The 16,669-nt window shown below is 37.0% G+C and overlaps 1 protein-coding gene across 3 annotated transcripts in view; it reads left to right on the plus strand.

Annotated features, from left to right (window-relative positions):
- The window catches only part of LOC126776747 (AF4/FMR2 family member 1), a 220,122-nt gene extending 207,773 nt beyond the window's left edge, over nt 1-12,349 (plus strand). For 2 of the 3 annotated variants that reach the window (XM_050499476.1, XM_050499474.1), the window contains exons 12-21: nt 2,050-2,290; nt 3,560-3,685; nt 3,864-4,106; nt 4,219-5,074; nt 5,325-5,470; nt 5,829-5,971; nt 6,349-6,603; nt 6,767-6,863; nt 7,043-7,385; nt 7,676-12,349. In XM_050499476.1, the coding sequence (XP_050355433.1) occupies nt 2,050-2,290; nt 3,560-3,685; nt 3,864-4,106; nt 4,219-5,074; nt 5,325-5,470; nt 5,829-5,971; nt 6,349-6,603; nt 6,767-6,863; nt 7,043-7,385; nt 7,676-7,794 (2,569 nt within the window). In that variant the 3' untranslated portion in view covers nt 7,795-12,349. The remainder of the gene's footprint in view (nt 1-2,049; nt 2,291-3,559; nt 3,686-3,863; nt 4,107-4,218; nt 5,075-5,324; nt 5,471-5,828; nt 5,972-6,348; nt 6,604-6,766; nt 6,864-7,042; nt 7,386-7,675) is intronic. The other variant, XM_050499475.1, reaches the window with a different exon arrangement.
- The last annotated feature ends 4,320 nt before the right edge of the window (nt 12,350-16,669 follow it).

Here is a 16,669-nt window from a genome sequence, read left to right on the forward strand (position 1 = left end):
CAGTTGCCGTAGTTACTATTTCCTTTACTTTAACCGTTGCCAATATTTTACTGAATTATGTTAAAAGCGGTTAATGTTTATAAGTGAAATCTCTCAATAAAATATTTAATCATTCACAGAAAAATTATAATGTCTTGCAAATATATATAGATTTTTGCTTAAAATGATTATATAAAAACATGTAATTAAACATGTCGATTTAAAGTCTTATTTTGTTGCATCGTCGATGTTTATTGATTTTTTGTCATCGGTCCTTCTCTGTTCTGAGATATTTTTCTCGTAAGCGCTGTTATACTATTAACAATCAATAATTCAATCAATTGACGCTTGACGGTGAAGGAAAACATCGTGAGGGAATCTGCATGTGCCTAGTTTTTTCACTGGTAGAATACACATTTGGCACAATTATTGAAATTGTGTATTCTACCAGTGTAATAAGTTCGAAACCTTCTTCTCAAAAAGGAGAGGAGGCCTTAGCCCAGCTGTGCGACATTAACAGGCTGTTACTGTAATTCTTTTTATTTTGAATTTTGAATTCTTTGTATATTGAATTAGTTGCTCTAAATCCCCTTGTATTGTACGTAAAGTTTATAAGCTTTCTCAATAAAAATTCTATGTTACGCAAGAGTTTCTTTATATATCGGGCTAGGTTATTCCGGAGCTCGTTCAAGCCAACAAACCTCTAAGCTTTATCATTTATATAGAATAGATATAGATTTTGACTTTGAAATTACGTGTTTATAATATATCTACGTTGTGTATTTTGCCTAAATAAAGAGAGTAAGATATGCGTTGACAAACAGTGATATGACGTAGACGAATTGCAAAAACATTTATCGAATTATTTAATACGATTAAAAAATACAAATCCAATATTTTATACTATTGTTAAGTTGGTTCTTATCTTCATAAGAAATACTTATATTTCAATTCATACTCTTAAACTGAAATCAGTTATACGTGAGTCCTCTGGTTTACCATGAAATGTATTTAATATTACAAAACTAATATAAATGTATTATTATATATTCGATGTTATAATGCGAATAGGTGTAATAAGTTAATTTAAAGTAAAGTTTTTTTTTAATTATGTTTAATAATTCACGTATAAAAAATTTCTAAACATTCATATTTCGTTACAGTAACCTTAATAAGAACACGACTAAAATCTAAAAGAGTTTTTAAATATAAAAAGAAAGACATCACGTGATAAACGATATTACCTTCGGTTTTCATCGCAACATTTACTATGGCAAATGAACCATAACATAACCGTGGGATGTCGTATAGATCTCTACAGAGCTTGGGTCGATAATGTTAGAACTTTTTTAATTCCATAGTGTAATATTTAACAAGGGAAACGATCGAAGTTATAGTAAACTAACGTCCAAAAATAAACTACGGAGCTCAAACAAATTGTCTCTCCTTTGTTTACGGTCTCGACTAACTCAATTGCAATCGCCACGCTCGAACTATTTCATGTTATATTGAAACCTATTCCTTGTTTATATTGTTCAATGGTACGTGAGATGAAACGGCAATGTTACAGAATAAGGTAAAAATTTTATCTTCTATACTATACTTAACTCAGCTCGAATTATACTCACTGCTTGCACGAAATTATTATTTTTTAATTTATCGTACGAAAGCAGAGAAGTGAAGAAGCAGAAAGTTCAAACATATTCATGTTATCACAGCAATACTAATTATTATTTGGCGTTATAATAATTGATGGTGGGTGAATTTCAAAGAAGGAGATGGTGATATTATTTTTTTTAAGTTGTCTCCCATAATTTAATGTCCTTTTTAGTTAAAATGAAATGAACATATGTTTATTTATTACTTTAGTTTATTGTCATATTTGACTTGCGTGTCCCAATTATTTGGGAACGGTGCAGTCATCTATGTGATGATTGGGTTAAACCAAAAAATCCTTCATCGATTCAAATTACACCCACGGGTTAAGCTTGGGGTGGGTCAGGTCAAATACGTCGTATCCTAATCTATTCTATCATTTGTATGATTAAATTGTATTTTTTAATTTTGCAGTATCCTATCACCGATCGGCTCGGGCGGTAGTCCGAGTTCAGGCAGCGAGTCTTCCCCCTCCGACTCGGAATCCGAGTCCTCCTCCGCGGAGTCCAGCAACGGTGCAGTACCTCCGCCCGCGCCCGCGCCACCTCCCGCACAACGGCCCTCCTGGAGTCTCTCGAACTTCGCCCCGCCAGCCGCACATCCGCCTGGCCACGCGGACCTTAGCAATGTCCTGGCAGAAGCGAAGGGAAAGCCGGTAAGTTATTTAAAACATAAAACAGTAACTGTTTTTGAAACTATAAGTCGAGATCTTCTTAAGATTTTCGAATATTTTGAAGTAAAGACAACATACATCCCTATAAAGTACCTCCTTTCAGCGTTCATACTCAAGGGATTGCGTAGGACATAGTATTTGAAATGTTGGAAAAAAGTAACTGCTGAATTTCTTGTGTTTTTCTCGGTAGGATCTACATACCGAAACGGAAATAGCTGTACATTTAATATAATCGTGAAAAATGACTGAATTAATGAATGATTCAAAAGTGCTTATAAATATCTTCTTGAACTAAGTATATTTTGTTGTTTTTTTAAGTATGTGTAAATAAAAACACAAGTGCAGAATGCACTCCCTCGTGGTTCCGGGATTGTACTATTCCGTATAAGCTAGCCAATACCAAAGTCAGTTGAACTTAACACTTATTGATATGTTTAAAATATATTTTTGAATAAACAGGTTGTTTTTAAATTGTAATAACCGACATGAATATCAAATTGATAATACTCATTTTGATAATGAATTAGTCCCTATATTGTATCTAATTAAGTGTCGCATAAACAAAATACGACACAAAAGTAATACATAACGAGGATGCATAAGATACATTCGTTTTATCTACACATTGATAGCTCGACTAGATGTCACAGCGTACCTTTCCCAGGTGTCGTATTACGAGAGATAAACACTTCTCCGTACATGGACACTGATTCAGCACTACACTCTGCACGCTGCGTTTATTAAATTAAACGTCATTGTGATCTAGAAACAGGACTAAGAACATCACTGTATTGTTCAAAATATTTTCTAGACTTTATTGTATAGAAAATATTTACGTACGTAATAATTCAAAAGTTGTATAATTGAACTTTAAGGAAATGGATGATGATCTCTTCCAATTACTTATAAAATTAATGCACCGAATAATAAATCGTCATGAAAGAAATATTCAGCAGAAATGGATCGATTTGGCCGTTTTGAAGTGTAATTTGAGAAGTGGTCTGACTAATTTTGAAAACAATTTGAACGATATGCCATCCGATGATAAAGTTAAAGTGCTAGACAATTATAACAAGCTGAAGGATATGCTGTGGAAGGCTGTTGGCGCCCTGCATGGAAATATATCCGAAATGTCGATTGGGGTATATCAATATAACGTCATTCTCTATCATATTATTAATATTAAACCACCATTCAAATGTTATTTCACTAAGGAGTATAGTTTATGGAATATGTCAATTATATTTACAGAGTCCAATCTCGGAGTTATCAGACTCAGAGGCGTCGTCGCCATCTCCTGGCACCAGGAGAAGAAGGTCCCTCGCAAATCGTATTTCCACTGCGTCGAGTGACGACGAAGCACCCAGACCGAATCCAGTAAGAAGTTGTTTAATACGATCTATGTTTCATTCGGGAATTCATTTTGTAGATTTCAACTTTGATTTAAATTATTATTATACCTAGTACATTTTTTAAAGTTGAAAGAAATATTTCTCATGTTTTTATTCTTTTTGATAAAAATATATAATTAAGCTTTTTTTTATTGTATTTACAGGCGCGTACACACACTTCCCCAAATATTGCGGCGGCCATAGCTAACGGCTCACAGAGCTCCGGCGTGAAGCGGGGTAGGCCTCCAAAACTTCGCAACTCAGAGGAACGGCCCGCCAAGAAGAAGCGAGGCCGGCCTCCCAAGACGAGACCCCCGTCCCCCGCGCCCGACAGCGAACCTGAACCAGAGCCTCCTCAACCACATCCACATCCTTTGCAAGACACCAAAACTCACATCTTCCGCAAGGTATAGTTATTAACTAATAATTCTAAGCTTGAAAATTTTAAGTATATTCTGTAAACAATAGAAGTTACAAAATTTCCATGGAAATATCTAAGTAGTAAATTGTTTTCTTCAGGTTTTTACGCCAAAAAAGGGAGACGAGTGCGGGGGTAAAGGTGGCAAGGGTGGCAAGGGAAAAGGTGGAAAGGGTAAAGGTCAAGTGACCATTATTGAGTCCGGCGCCGACGATGACGACAGGAGGCACCGGGATCGTTCAGCAGAACGAAGAAACGAGGAGGCGATCGCGAGAGTGTCACCTCCGCAAGAACCAGAAACCCTTACTAGGAAACGAGAGGCAGAACGAGTGGCTCACGAGAGGATACAGGAAAGAGTCTCGATCGAAAGGCCCGACCATCGCCGCCCCGACGACAGAATATCAGACCGAATCACAGAACGAACGTCGAACGACCGAATACCCGACCGAACGGATCGGTTACCCGAGAGACGTTCGAGCGATCGGCTGCCCCCTGACCGACTCTCACTCACGGACCGGTTACAAGAAAGACTATCCAACGACCGACTATCCGAACGATCAGAACGGTTGTCGGATCGTTCCTCACTTTCTACTAGCGATAGACTATCTTCAGACAGGAAATCAAACGATCGACTATCGGGTGATAAAATGCTGATCGATCGAATACCTATAGAAAAAATGTCCATCGATCGGTTGTCCGGAGACAAGTTGATGCCGAACGATAAAATGGATCGGTTGTCAAATCAATTGTCGCATGATCGGTTATCGAATGAAAAGATTTCCCATGAGCGATTATCAAGCGACAAACTGTCGCATGAGCGGCTATCTAGCGACAAATTGACGATAGATCGCCTTTCTGGGGACAAATTACCGTTGGAGAGGGTGGAAAGAATTGCGCCGGACCGATACGTTCGAGCCGAAGCGGACGTTGGCTTCGTTCCGAATTCATTATCGAACGGTAAGTGACTTCATAATCTGTAATCTTTACTGATTGTAAAAAAAATACATATATTTTATTATTATTTCCTACGAAATCAAATTATATTAAATAAAATATTTTTCGTGATTTAGCTATCTCATATTACGCATGGGTCGGAACAATTAAATATTACTGGGGGAGTTTTCTGTCAAGACAGAAAACTCAGTAAGTTCAAATAGCTCCGAAACTGGCAAGTCCATAATAAAAGCAATTTCGTCGCCGGCCGCAGGCGAGCGCGTGTCCCGCGGGCGCTCCATGTGCGTGGTGAGCGTCCCGCTGAGCCGCCTGCGCGCCGAGATCGTGCGCGCGCTGCAGCGCCCGCCGCGCCGCGCCGCGCCGCCCGCGCCCACGCCGCCCACGCCGCCCGCCGACCACGTGAGTCACGACCGACCCCGCCCACTTGTTGTCTAGTAAAACATCGCTGACGCTGAACGGGTTCCTATTGTATGAATTATGTCTTTATTGACGTTTCCTCTGTTAGTTATCGTATATTCGTGTATAGATTATTTTGTTATGTGATTAACTCATTCCCTGTCCATTTAATCACATATGGTTCATATTTATTGACGGGCCCCTGCCCGTCAATAACTTGGACGTTCCCATTTTGTGGGGTGGATACGGTGTGTAAGCCGGCCGCATACTTTACGCGAACCCGTTGCCAATTCAGCTGGATGCTATTGTTGTAATTAGTATAAAAATGTAATCGTACTAAACGAACGGTCGCCGACTGCAGACGCTGGAGACGAGCGGCGGGAGCCTGGCGAGTCTCGGCGGCCTCGAGCGAGCGGAGCGCTGCGCGGGGCGAACTCCCATCTACTACTCGTACTTCGAGCGCCTGCCGGCCGACGCGCTCTCCGATGAGGAACGAGACCACAAGTGAGTGATTTTTTTTTATTGAATAGAAAGGCGGACGAGCATATGGGCTACCTGATGGTAAGTGGTCACCAAACGCCCTTAGACATTGGCATTGTAAGAAATGTCAACCATCGCTTAAATAGCCAATGCGCCACCAACCTTGGATACTAAGATTTTATGTCCCTTCTGCCTGTAATTACACTGGCTCACTCACCCTTCAAACCGGAACTCAACAATATCAAGTATTGCTGTTTTGCGGTAGAATATCTGATGAGTGGGTGGTACCTAACCAGACGAGCTCGCACAAAGCCCCAGTAGACATTTTTTACATTCGATCGCCCCTGTATGTTGCCCGGTCAATGTGAGTGGTGTATGTAACGGCTTGCGCGACGTGCCAGGTACTACCTGGGCGAGGCCAAGCGGCTGCGCACGGCGGCCGAGCGCGAGCAGGAGCCGCTGGCGCGCGTGATGCTGTACCTGGAGTCCGTGCTGTGCTTCGTGCTGACGGGCCGCGTGCTGGAGCTGGAGCTGGACACCAAGCGCGCCTTCACCATCTACCGCGAGACCATCGAGTACATTAAGTCCATCCACTCCATGCCGCAGCGGTTCCGCGCCTCGCCGCACTCCACCTTCAGCAAGCTGGACATCCTCAGGTACTGTTTCTCGGTCTGTCATTTCGATGTCATGATGATTGATTCTGGTCATTTCGACTGCTTACCGACACTAAAATGAGTTGTTTCATTTAAGATTACCTCAGATTAGAGTATTGTTGTTAATTAGTCGGAGCGGGTATTTGAAAAAAGGATATCATTTCAGCCTCCGAGTGCAGGCGCTGCTGTACCTCCGAATGTTCAAAATGTACAACCGCGAAGTGAGAGAGTACAACAAAATCGTTCAGGAATATCAACAGAAGGTTTGTTATAAAAATAGTTTATAAAACAGAATACAAATACATTATCAAATTGTAATTTTCATCCAAGTGAACGTGTTTTCGTATATTCGTGTAAAAGGATATTCAAATCTCATTAGCGTCTAATCGGTGGTGGAACTAAACAAAAATTTTTACCACGACAACGATCATAGCGTCAACAGTCCTTGTCGTTCCAGCCGGCTTGCGCAGAAGCGGTGTCTGCGGCGTCGGCTATGTCGGCGTCGTCTGCGAGGTCGGCCTCCCCGATGTCGCCGTCCCCGTCCCCCGCCGGTTCCGTGGGCTCCGGCTCCGGTTCCGGCTCGTCTGGGTACTGCTCGCTGGCGCACGCCGTGCCCGCCGGCTCCGGCTCCGGCTCCGGCGCCGGCTACTGCCCCATGGCGCACGCCGTCCCCGCGCACGCGCACCACGCGCTGCTGCAGCTCACCAAGTACTACACCTTCCTGTACGTCGCGCACGACTTGTGGGAGCAAGCCGACAGCCTGTGCAGGCTCCGACCCAACCAAGGTATGTCACGCACCCACCGCCTGCCTTCCTCGCACTCTGCCTTCTAAATTAATATCTCACTCAATCACATATATCTATTCGAAAAATATATATGGATACGAACCTCACGTGAATGGTTCACGAGGTTTTTTTTAATATTTCTTTACAAAGAAAGATTGCAAATGTGTCATACATTGGGACGATGGTATACACCTTCGCTCACAGTAATGCGTGTGAATCCAAACCGATTCTCAAATAAATTGTGCCCGGTATTACGGTGGCACGGCAATAATCCGTTCTCCCGCTTGCAGACCTGTTCATCGCGGTGGACCGCAAGTGCGGGCCGCTGACGCTGTTCTCCACGTTCCGGCACCTCGTGCAGTACGTGCGGCACGCCATCTCGCTGCTTAAGAACGCGCCGCGCGAGTGACGCGCCGCCGCATAGCCCGGCCAGCGCCGGACCGGGCCGGGCCCGCGCCGGACCGGGCCGCGCCCCGTGCTCTACACTTTGGAGTGATGCGTGGAATACTTTGTATATTCATAGACAATTTGACAGCGAAGAGGAATAAGTTCACGCCAGGATTCAAAGATAATATTTAAATTATCAGCGCAGTCCGGCACTTGAAAAGTAATAGAATCGTTTATACCGACCGCTCTATTTTGTACATGTCATTACCCAAATCGGTAACAAGACCACCACGTAATAAGTGAGATACAGACACATCACAGGAACCAATTTAAAACCGTCATCCGGAGTTTGATATATACTTAAACCCATATAACGGAATAATTTAGTATAAGAAGTTTTTTGTTAAAACTAAAGATTTTTTTTTAATTGATAAATTTTTAATGGAATCGGTTATATGTTATGTGTATTTAATTACCTAAATTGGTTTCAATTAGTATCTTAAGCTTAACTGCTAGATTACAACATACGATTGATCTTCCAGATATAACATTAAAAGGCCTATACTTAAACATTACAATAAAACCTTCACGCTCATACTCTTAACTATCATTGAATATACAAATTCAAACGTTATTAATCATCTTTTTCGAACACTGATACTGTAATTGTTTTTTTTTTTTTAATTCCACACAGCAATGACAAATTGTTAATTGAATTTGGCTCACAAATAAATAAATTTAAAACTGAACGATTATAAATATTTATATTATTAAACATAAATTTAAAACATTAAACATTTTGTAAAGAAATTGAATTTATTTGATTTTCGAAATGTTTTTTTTTTCAAATAATACAATAGATGATTACGCAAAATAACGGCTGAATGTTTTAGGAAATAACTAGAATGAAATACCAACAAACAATATTAACAGTGTAAAAAATTAACGATTTTGTTAGTCATGTTTGATATCGAGAGGGTAGCCAGTCACTAAAATCATAACTTCAAATATTATAGTAAAAAGTTTTAAGTTTCAAAATTTAAAAATTAAATAATTTTCAGTTTGATGGACATATTTGTAGCATATAAATAGAATATTTAATGATCATTAAAATGTTTCTAACAATAGTTACGCATTCAATAATAAACAAACCAGAAAATTAATTGCGCCATAATATTGTTGTATGTAAACACTACGATTTGCATAACGTCTTCCGAATATAAACAATTTGTGAAGATTATGTTTGTCCGCCAAAACGATCACTTTAAATGTCCATTAATTATTATCTCGTTCCATTTTTAAATAGTGGAGACTAGATAGTGAACTCTCCAATCTAGAGACATGACGCGTACCACAGATAATAAAAATACGAGTTATACAACGGATCGAAGAGGTTTCTTCACGTCGTCCGTTAACGCATCTAAGAATATAATACTGTTTAATGTAAATGCGCGGTTACATTTAATAAGATTAGTAGTACGGCACTCGCAACGTTAAATTTTATTTTTTTTAATTTATGTAAGTAATTTTTTTTTATTGATTGCAAGTTGGATGTGATGTAATATAACAGATTATAAGGTTTAATTTTAATTATTAATTAACGTTGTATTATATTATATTACGTGTATGATAAATATGTGTTGTATAATAATTAAAAATAATTAATTATTTAATGAGCAACTTTGACACTAAGTTTCGATAAGAATGCGTGATAAATTACTAATCGATTACAATCAAACCGGTTCATTAAAATCATTCGTTAATCGATTCTAAGACAAGTTATTTGAATACTAGACTTATTTAATTAGATAAGTTGAAATATATTTTGAATCGATTTTTACTCGATTAGATCTGCTAGATTCCTTTAACAAATTAAATTGCATTCATCGTGTATAGATTGAACAGGAAATTGCTACGTGTTAAATAACAGTTTCATTATGGTTTTATAAAGAAATATAATTTATTAAATTATTTTCAGATGAATGATGCAATCCGCGATCAAATTTAATTTAAAAAAAAAAAAAAAAAACGAAATTTAGTTCAAAATGAAAATCTTCCGTTTTGTATTTTGTAATTTATTATTATATTAATATTTCGGATATTACTTAATACGAATCAAAATCGACTGCCAAAAAGTGACAAATTTGTCTTCGCATCTTCACTTCCCAAGATGATGACCAAAAAACGATGTATAAATTGTAAATAATTCGTCGCAAAGCGACACACGCGGGTCGACGGTTCGCCGAACGCCGAACTAATATTAAGTGATAGAATAGCCATATCTTAAATGGTTTTGTTCGTTACGTCTTCGTAAAGGTATTGACCGCGAACGGTTACCGGAAGGTGCTTCGAACCTCGCGACGTTAGGCGAACGCTCTACACGGGTGGTAACAGTACGGTGACGGTGGACGGTCGCGCGGTGCGAGGCGCCACTCGCTAGCTGTACGACAACCTCGAGCGGGCCAACCGAGTAATATCTCCAAAATGATGGGATCATGTAGTACTTTGCAATAATTTTCGTTTTAACTGTCGCTTTTACGGAGTGAATATATATATTAATATAATCTTCTATCGGTTAGGGGTACGGAAATGGTTTTTGTATTATATTATCCTGTCGATAGCGAACAAATTAATCGTTATATCTGAACAATATCCGAGCAAATGTGCCTCTCAGTGACGTCACATTCGATAATTTTTTATAATACATATCAATTTCAACGGTGGCGGTAGATCGGTTTTAGTTATATCGTGGCAGACACAAATGATAGTATATTTGGGAAGACAATAATGTAAGGAATCCATTTAGTGGGCGATAGTCTAGAGCGGGCTAGGTTTGACTCGTAAACGTATTCCTGGAGGTGTGACTACTATTGAATATTTTTTAAACGAATGAATTGTAACGATTTTATTATCGTTCATATATAAATAAATTCTTCAACAAAATCAATAACACCAAATTATCTTTCGCTCGGTTGTTTATCAAATTTAAGTTGTGACTGTAAATACATTATATATTATACATTTTGTAATGATATACATGTTAGTGCCAGATAGGTTTTTGTATGGACGTTTATAGTAAGGTTGTAGCTTGTTCGTCCGTTTGTCGCGACGATAACGCCTTGCCGATATTTTTCGTTATTCAGAAACGATGATAAAAAAAATTAGATCTACAGCGGTTCTGTAAAAATATATCGGAACGTATTTTTACATGGCAATGTACCGCTTATAATTATCGCCGCGACATCTGGCAACACTGTCGCGTTCGAGTGCGAACACAAAACGCAATGGACAAAATACAAAACTTTGTAATGTTGTTAATAAAACGCGAGATGCCTTGTACATAGTATAATGTAAGAAATGTGTAGTTTTCACTCTATATTTTAATTTATATTTAAACTATATTTATAGACAAGACGAGATCATAATAATTAATAAGAAATTATAGTGAGGGAGCGTGACGAGGCCTGGCGTGCGAGTTGACGGGATGGCTGGGCACGGCACAGGAGTACTGTGCGCGGCACAGGAGCTTGCAGCGTTCAGTCTATTAGTGTACGTAGTTTATTAATTAGCACGCGGTTTGGGCGATTCCGTTTATATTACCTTAAGCCAGTTACCTGCCGCGGAGACACGTCGTCGAACCTGAAGCGATAACGCGCTTAGCATTCTTTTAATTCATTCAACATCGGTACTTACGATTCGCACAAATTATTTATATATATATTTAATATATATATATAATTTTTTTTTTAATTTTGTTATTTATTATGACATGTTTAATTTATTGTACTGCGCACGAAGCGAAGTTTACTTAATTGCGTTCGAGTCGGCGGGCGGTTTTATTTACTTTTTATTTTTGACATGTTGTGTATAATTCGTTCTGTAATTATTTATTTTTATTCAAAATTCCTTGTTTAAATATCATCTCGTTCAGAAACTCGCGAAAATGTACTTTGATTTTTGTTAACGTTCTTAGTTTATAATTTGATTTATCGAGATAAATATTACAATTTGTTGCTTATTTAATTTTAAGGCTAATGAATTTATGGCATCGGAATTACAATTAAATATGATCAAGTGCCCTTTGTAATCTGCAATACGATTAAAATAAGGTACAGATAATTAAAAGTTTAATGTTATTTAGACAAATAGATTAATAGTACAGCCTAAGCTATGGACCTTAGCGTTCCTTTGTATTGTAAAGTTACCTCATAATGTATTTCGCACACGAGTCGTTCACCGACGGACTTCGGATCACAATTATTATGTTCAATTTAAATAAAAATGAACCCGAAAATTGACGCCAAAATCTTATCGACGATTTTTATATTTTAAGGAGTAATGTGAACGCCGGTTACGAAGGCTAGGCGATTGTTTTAGGTAAATTGTAAAATACTGTTTTTTTTTTTCATTTTTTTTTTCTAAGTAGCATCTTGTGTTGATAGCGTGTATAATTTGTTTTTTTTTTTTTATATTAACGTTAAGAGATATGTATAAATTTGTTTTCCTTTAATTTTATTATTTGTAACTATACCCTATGTTATTGATGATAGAATACATTAATTTTTATGTATAGTATATTTTTGGTTCTTTATTTCCCTTTTATTCCTTTTTTTTTAATTGGTCACTCGACGGCACGTGTTTTTTTTTTTTTTAATTTGGACAGACAATTGATTAATTGTTAATTAATAATAATACAGCGAAACTTATCACGCCTCGTAGCATTAGTCGACGCGATTACGTTAATATTTTGTCGTTTTGTAATTTGTATAAAATACGCTTTAATTGTTAGCATTATCGTAAAGGCTGCGGTCGGTACGATTTGTTATAACGCCAACACCAAGCAATATTTATCACTACCTCATGATATAAATTTGTGAAATCACATTGAAAAAGTTGTATTGTATATGTCGTCTCTCTCTTTCTCTGTTAAAACGTATACAGTTTGGGTCGTTCGCACTGCTTTAGTGTTTAGTAATGTAATGCGTCATAAATAGTAAGGCGACCATTTCATTACTAAATCAAATCAAAGTTAAAATATTTACATTTTAAAAAACAAATAAAATTTTAATTATATGAATTATTCATATTTATATATCACGTTTTGAATAATTACCTATATATAATAATGTTTTTATTTTTACATGAGTTAAATATAAGAGTAACATACAACTTTTTCAGCGTGGAATTACACGAGATGTACTTGCAATAAATACTGTTCAAAGTGATTTTGTAATGCCTTATAGTGTTTCAATAGCCATTTTAGATGTAACGATTATTATATTATAAGTAAATATAAATTCAGTACTTTTAAAAGAAATGCATTTCAAATCACAATACCACACGTAGCATAAGTATAAGGAGCGTAGAGTAAACATTTATATGAAATTTGTCAAGTGATAAATTCTAATTTAGCATTTTCATACATTCAACATACAATTAATTTGATTTTTCTGTTATAAACAGGTTTTCTTAAGTTATCGTTGCCAGCTACTATGCTCTCTGTATAATTGAATTAATGATTTGGAACTCCTCATAAATAATAATGATGATATATGCGCTATTGTTAAATAACCTACCCGTAATGGAGTGTGGCGGAAACTGGAATAAGTTACAACCCTACTAAAATGGAGAGGCCTTCAGTGGTGGGGGGTGTGCTGGGTAATACTTTTTAATAACAAATATTTTCATTGATAAAATTACCAATTTTTTTTATTAATTATTAAAATTAGATCTTGGAAAGTACTGAACTTATATAAGCAATAGCACAAAACGGAACATTATATACTTAATTAAAAAGTAGATAATATTTAGTCGTTATATTGATGTCGAAATTTGGTAAGTATTTAGTGTAGGATCGCTGCAAGCTCGTCGCTGAACGTATTAAAACAGCTGGATCATTTCAAACTGCCTTACGACTCGGCCAGATCGCATGTGACATCATTTTTATGTACTTACAATGCCAATAATTATTATTTATTATTTCTGTAGTTTTTTAATCAGAATAAAAAAAAACTTAACATAACATGCGATCATTTAGGCGCTTAAAGCGCTTCAACAAACAATGGCTTAATGCTAACATTATAAGGCAAAAATCCGAAGAAAACACGCGTAAAACAATAAAGCGAAGAGCTTCGTATACGATAGATATAGTTTACGCGATGCGTAGAAGCACCAATGAATTAACTCGTATATCCAATATGGTAAACAGACTGCAGTTATAACAAGCTAGACTTAATTGATAGTGGGAAAATAGTGTTCCGATGTTGTAAGTATTCGTTTGTATAAGTATTAATGTAATTGACTTAAAGACCAAAAACCGAAATGGGAATGATCGGCGGACAGAATCACTATTTGAAGACGAATTGCAATTTTGTTTACCATATTCAGTGGCTAATTTTCGATTTAGAAATTTTTATTATTTAATAACTTGAAACGGATAAATATTTTAAATGTTCTTTTTTTAAAAAAAAAAAAAAAAAACCAATATTTTTCGTATATTGCAAATGTCGCGTTGTAAGGGATAGTAGTCGCGTTTACGTTCAATCGAAGTGATCTAATGGATGTCTAAATGGAATCGCTCATAAGTGTACAAGAGGCCGAGTTTTAGTCGTAATAATGAATAAAGTTCATGCTAGATATAATGAAACGAATGTTCACATTAATTATATTTGTATTATTAAGTTTTACGTCTTGGTGTTTAATTACGATACAAATGTAGACAACAGCTAGCGAATACCTCACAACTACGAGGAGGGGAATTGAATTAATTTATTTTAGAATTAAATAAAGTTCAAAGAGGAAATTTAAATTGTGCCTTAGTGAGAAATCGGTCAAATCATGTGTTACGTGTTACAAACAAACAGTGAACGTTTGCACGCTGACGCCAGCGACCCAATCTCGCACTGTACACAACTGCACGCTATGTAAAAATATATTTATATTGTTTCAAGTGAGAACCCCCTTCTGATTTATAGTTGAACTAAATTAATGCAATAATGTTTAACAATATTTTGTTTTATTGGATGTTGTAATTGATTATTGATTATATTTACATTATATTATAAAGAAGTAGATCAGTATCTATATGTCGTAGCAATAATTTAAGAGTGGCAATAAGGTCTAGTGGATTTGCTTTTGTGTCTTTGAATATATAATTATTAAGGTGTATAGAGTCCCTTCGTCCCTTCGTCCCTTCGTCCTCACTAGTCCACCCGACTCCCGACGCTGTACACTGCTTACCGAACTCTACACTATGTTCAAAATCTTGACGTTTTTAAAAATATATATTTTATAATACATAATATTGAAAATTAAGTAGAAACGATTTATATTAAGTATTTAATATTTCATCGATGTGCGTGTTACGATTATTTTTATTAATTGCTTATTTGTAGCTTATTACGCATGAATGGATTATGGATATTATGCTTCTTGATTCCTGTTGAGTACAGACAGGACGAGCGGCCGTATGCAATAAGTAATTGGAAGCGATTATTTCTTCGAGATCGCCTTGTCTGAACTCAACTTGAAGTTTTTGTCTTTCCCTCTGCCAACTTTTGAATCGTTTAGTACAATTTTGTTAGTTTTCCAATTTTACATATAATTAACGTAAGACAAAGTGCCAAGAGACGCAAACCTTTCCTAAGTGCAATTCCTTCTCAATTACTGTACATCTGTATGTTGTGTGCAATCTACTATATTATTTTAAAGGCGTATTGTAATGCTGAGTCTTAAGTTATCTCACGGGATACTTCAAGCAGGCGATAACAACCAACAAACACTTGTTTGTTTCGATAACTCGTTTCAATAACGCGAATAACACCAATCAGTAAATGTCTTACGAAGTAACCCGTTGAGCGAAAGTGAGAAAACTATAACGAAGTTTTGTAACAAGTAGATTATATTACCGCCGACTATAATGTTCTAAATTGTTTTGTAGTCGACGTTTCTTCGATAGATCATAGCGAACGCGAGGCTGGTACGTACGAGTGGTTTACGCAGGATTGTTACACGGCTTCGCATCGACCGCGGTGTGCGCTTACGATTAGCATAAGTCTAACACAATCGTTCTACATCAAGATATGAAACAAGCGAAAACGTCGGGCCTTCGCTGTAACGCTAGCCGTTTCATTAAAGTAGTGCGTGTTATCGTAAGAGACAAACTAATGATAGTATAAAATTGTTTACCACACGCCCGCCAGCGGCGTTAGACGAAAATATTATTTTTCTTAGATCACATTATATTGTAATAAAATGGTAAAGTCTAGCGCATGCGTGTGAGCGAGGCACGCTGGGCGACGGTCGCTTCACACAAAGAGTATTTTTTTACGAGCGCCGCGCCCCCCTCCCGCCACATGTTTGTTATGTTTAAGAGGAAATATCTATTGTCTATTCCAAGGGTTGAATAACTACCGACACTTTTTTATATTACAATAATTATAGAAATTATTATTGACTATGTTGTTTCTTTTTATATGACCCCAGCTTTATATGAATAAGAATGATGAAACTGGTCGACTAGTAAATACTGACTAAAAGTACTAATAATAATAATATCCTCGGACATTATTCACACACGGCCATCTGATCCCAAACTAAGCAGAGCTTGTACGATGGAAACCCAGACAACTGATATACTACTTTTCTTTTGTAAATACATACTAATATAGATACTTACACCCAGACTCAGTACAAACAGATATGTTTATGCACACAAATGTCTATTCTGGGTGGGAATCGAACCCACAACCTTCAGCGTGAAAGGCAAGTATCGACCAACCACGCCAATGGCCCGTCAACTAATCATAGAATTTTTAGAATATTTTTTATTAAATTATAACCTACTTTTGCTTTGTTTGGCTTAAACACACTATAGTACAGTTTAAAGAAAATCTCTG

Source organism: Nymphalis io, chromosome 21 (assembly GCF_905147045.1).
Source record: "Nymphalis io chromosome 21, ilAglIoxx1.1, whole genome shotgun sequence".
In the NCBI taxonomy this organism is placed as follows: domain Eukaryota; kingdom Metazoa; phylum Arthropoda; class Insecta; order Lepidoptera; family Nymphalidae; genus Nymphalis; species Nymphalis io.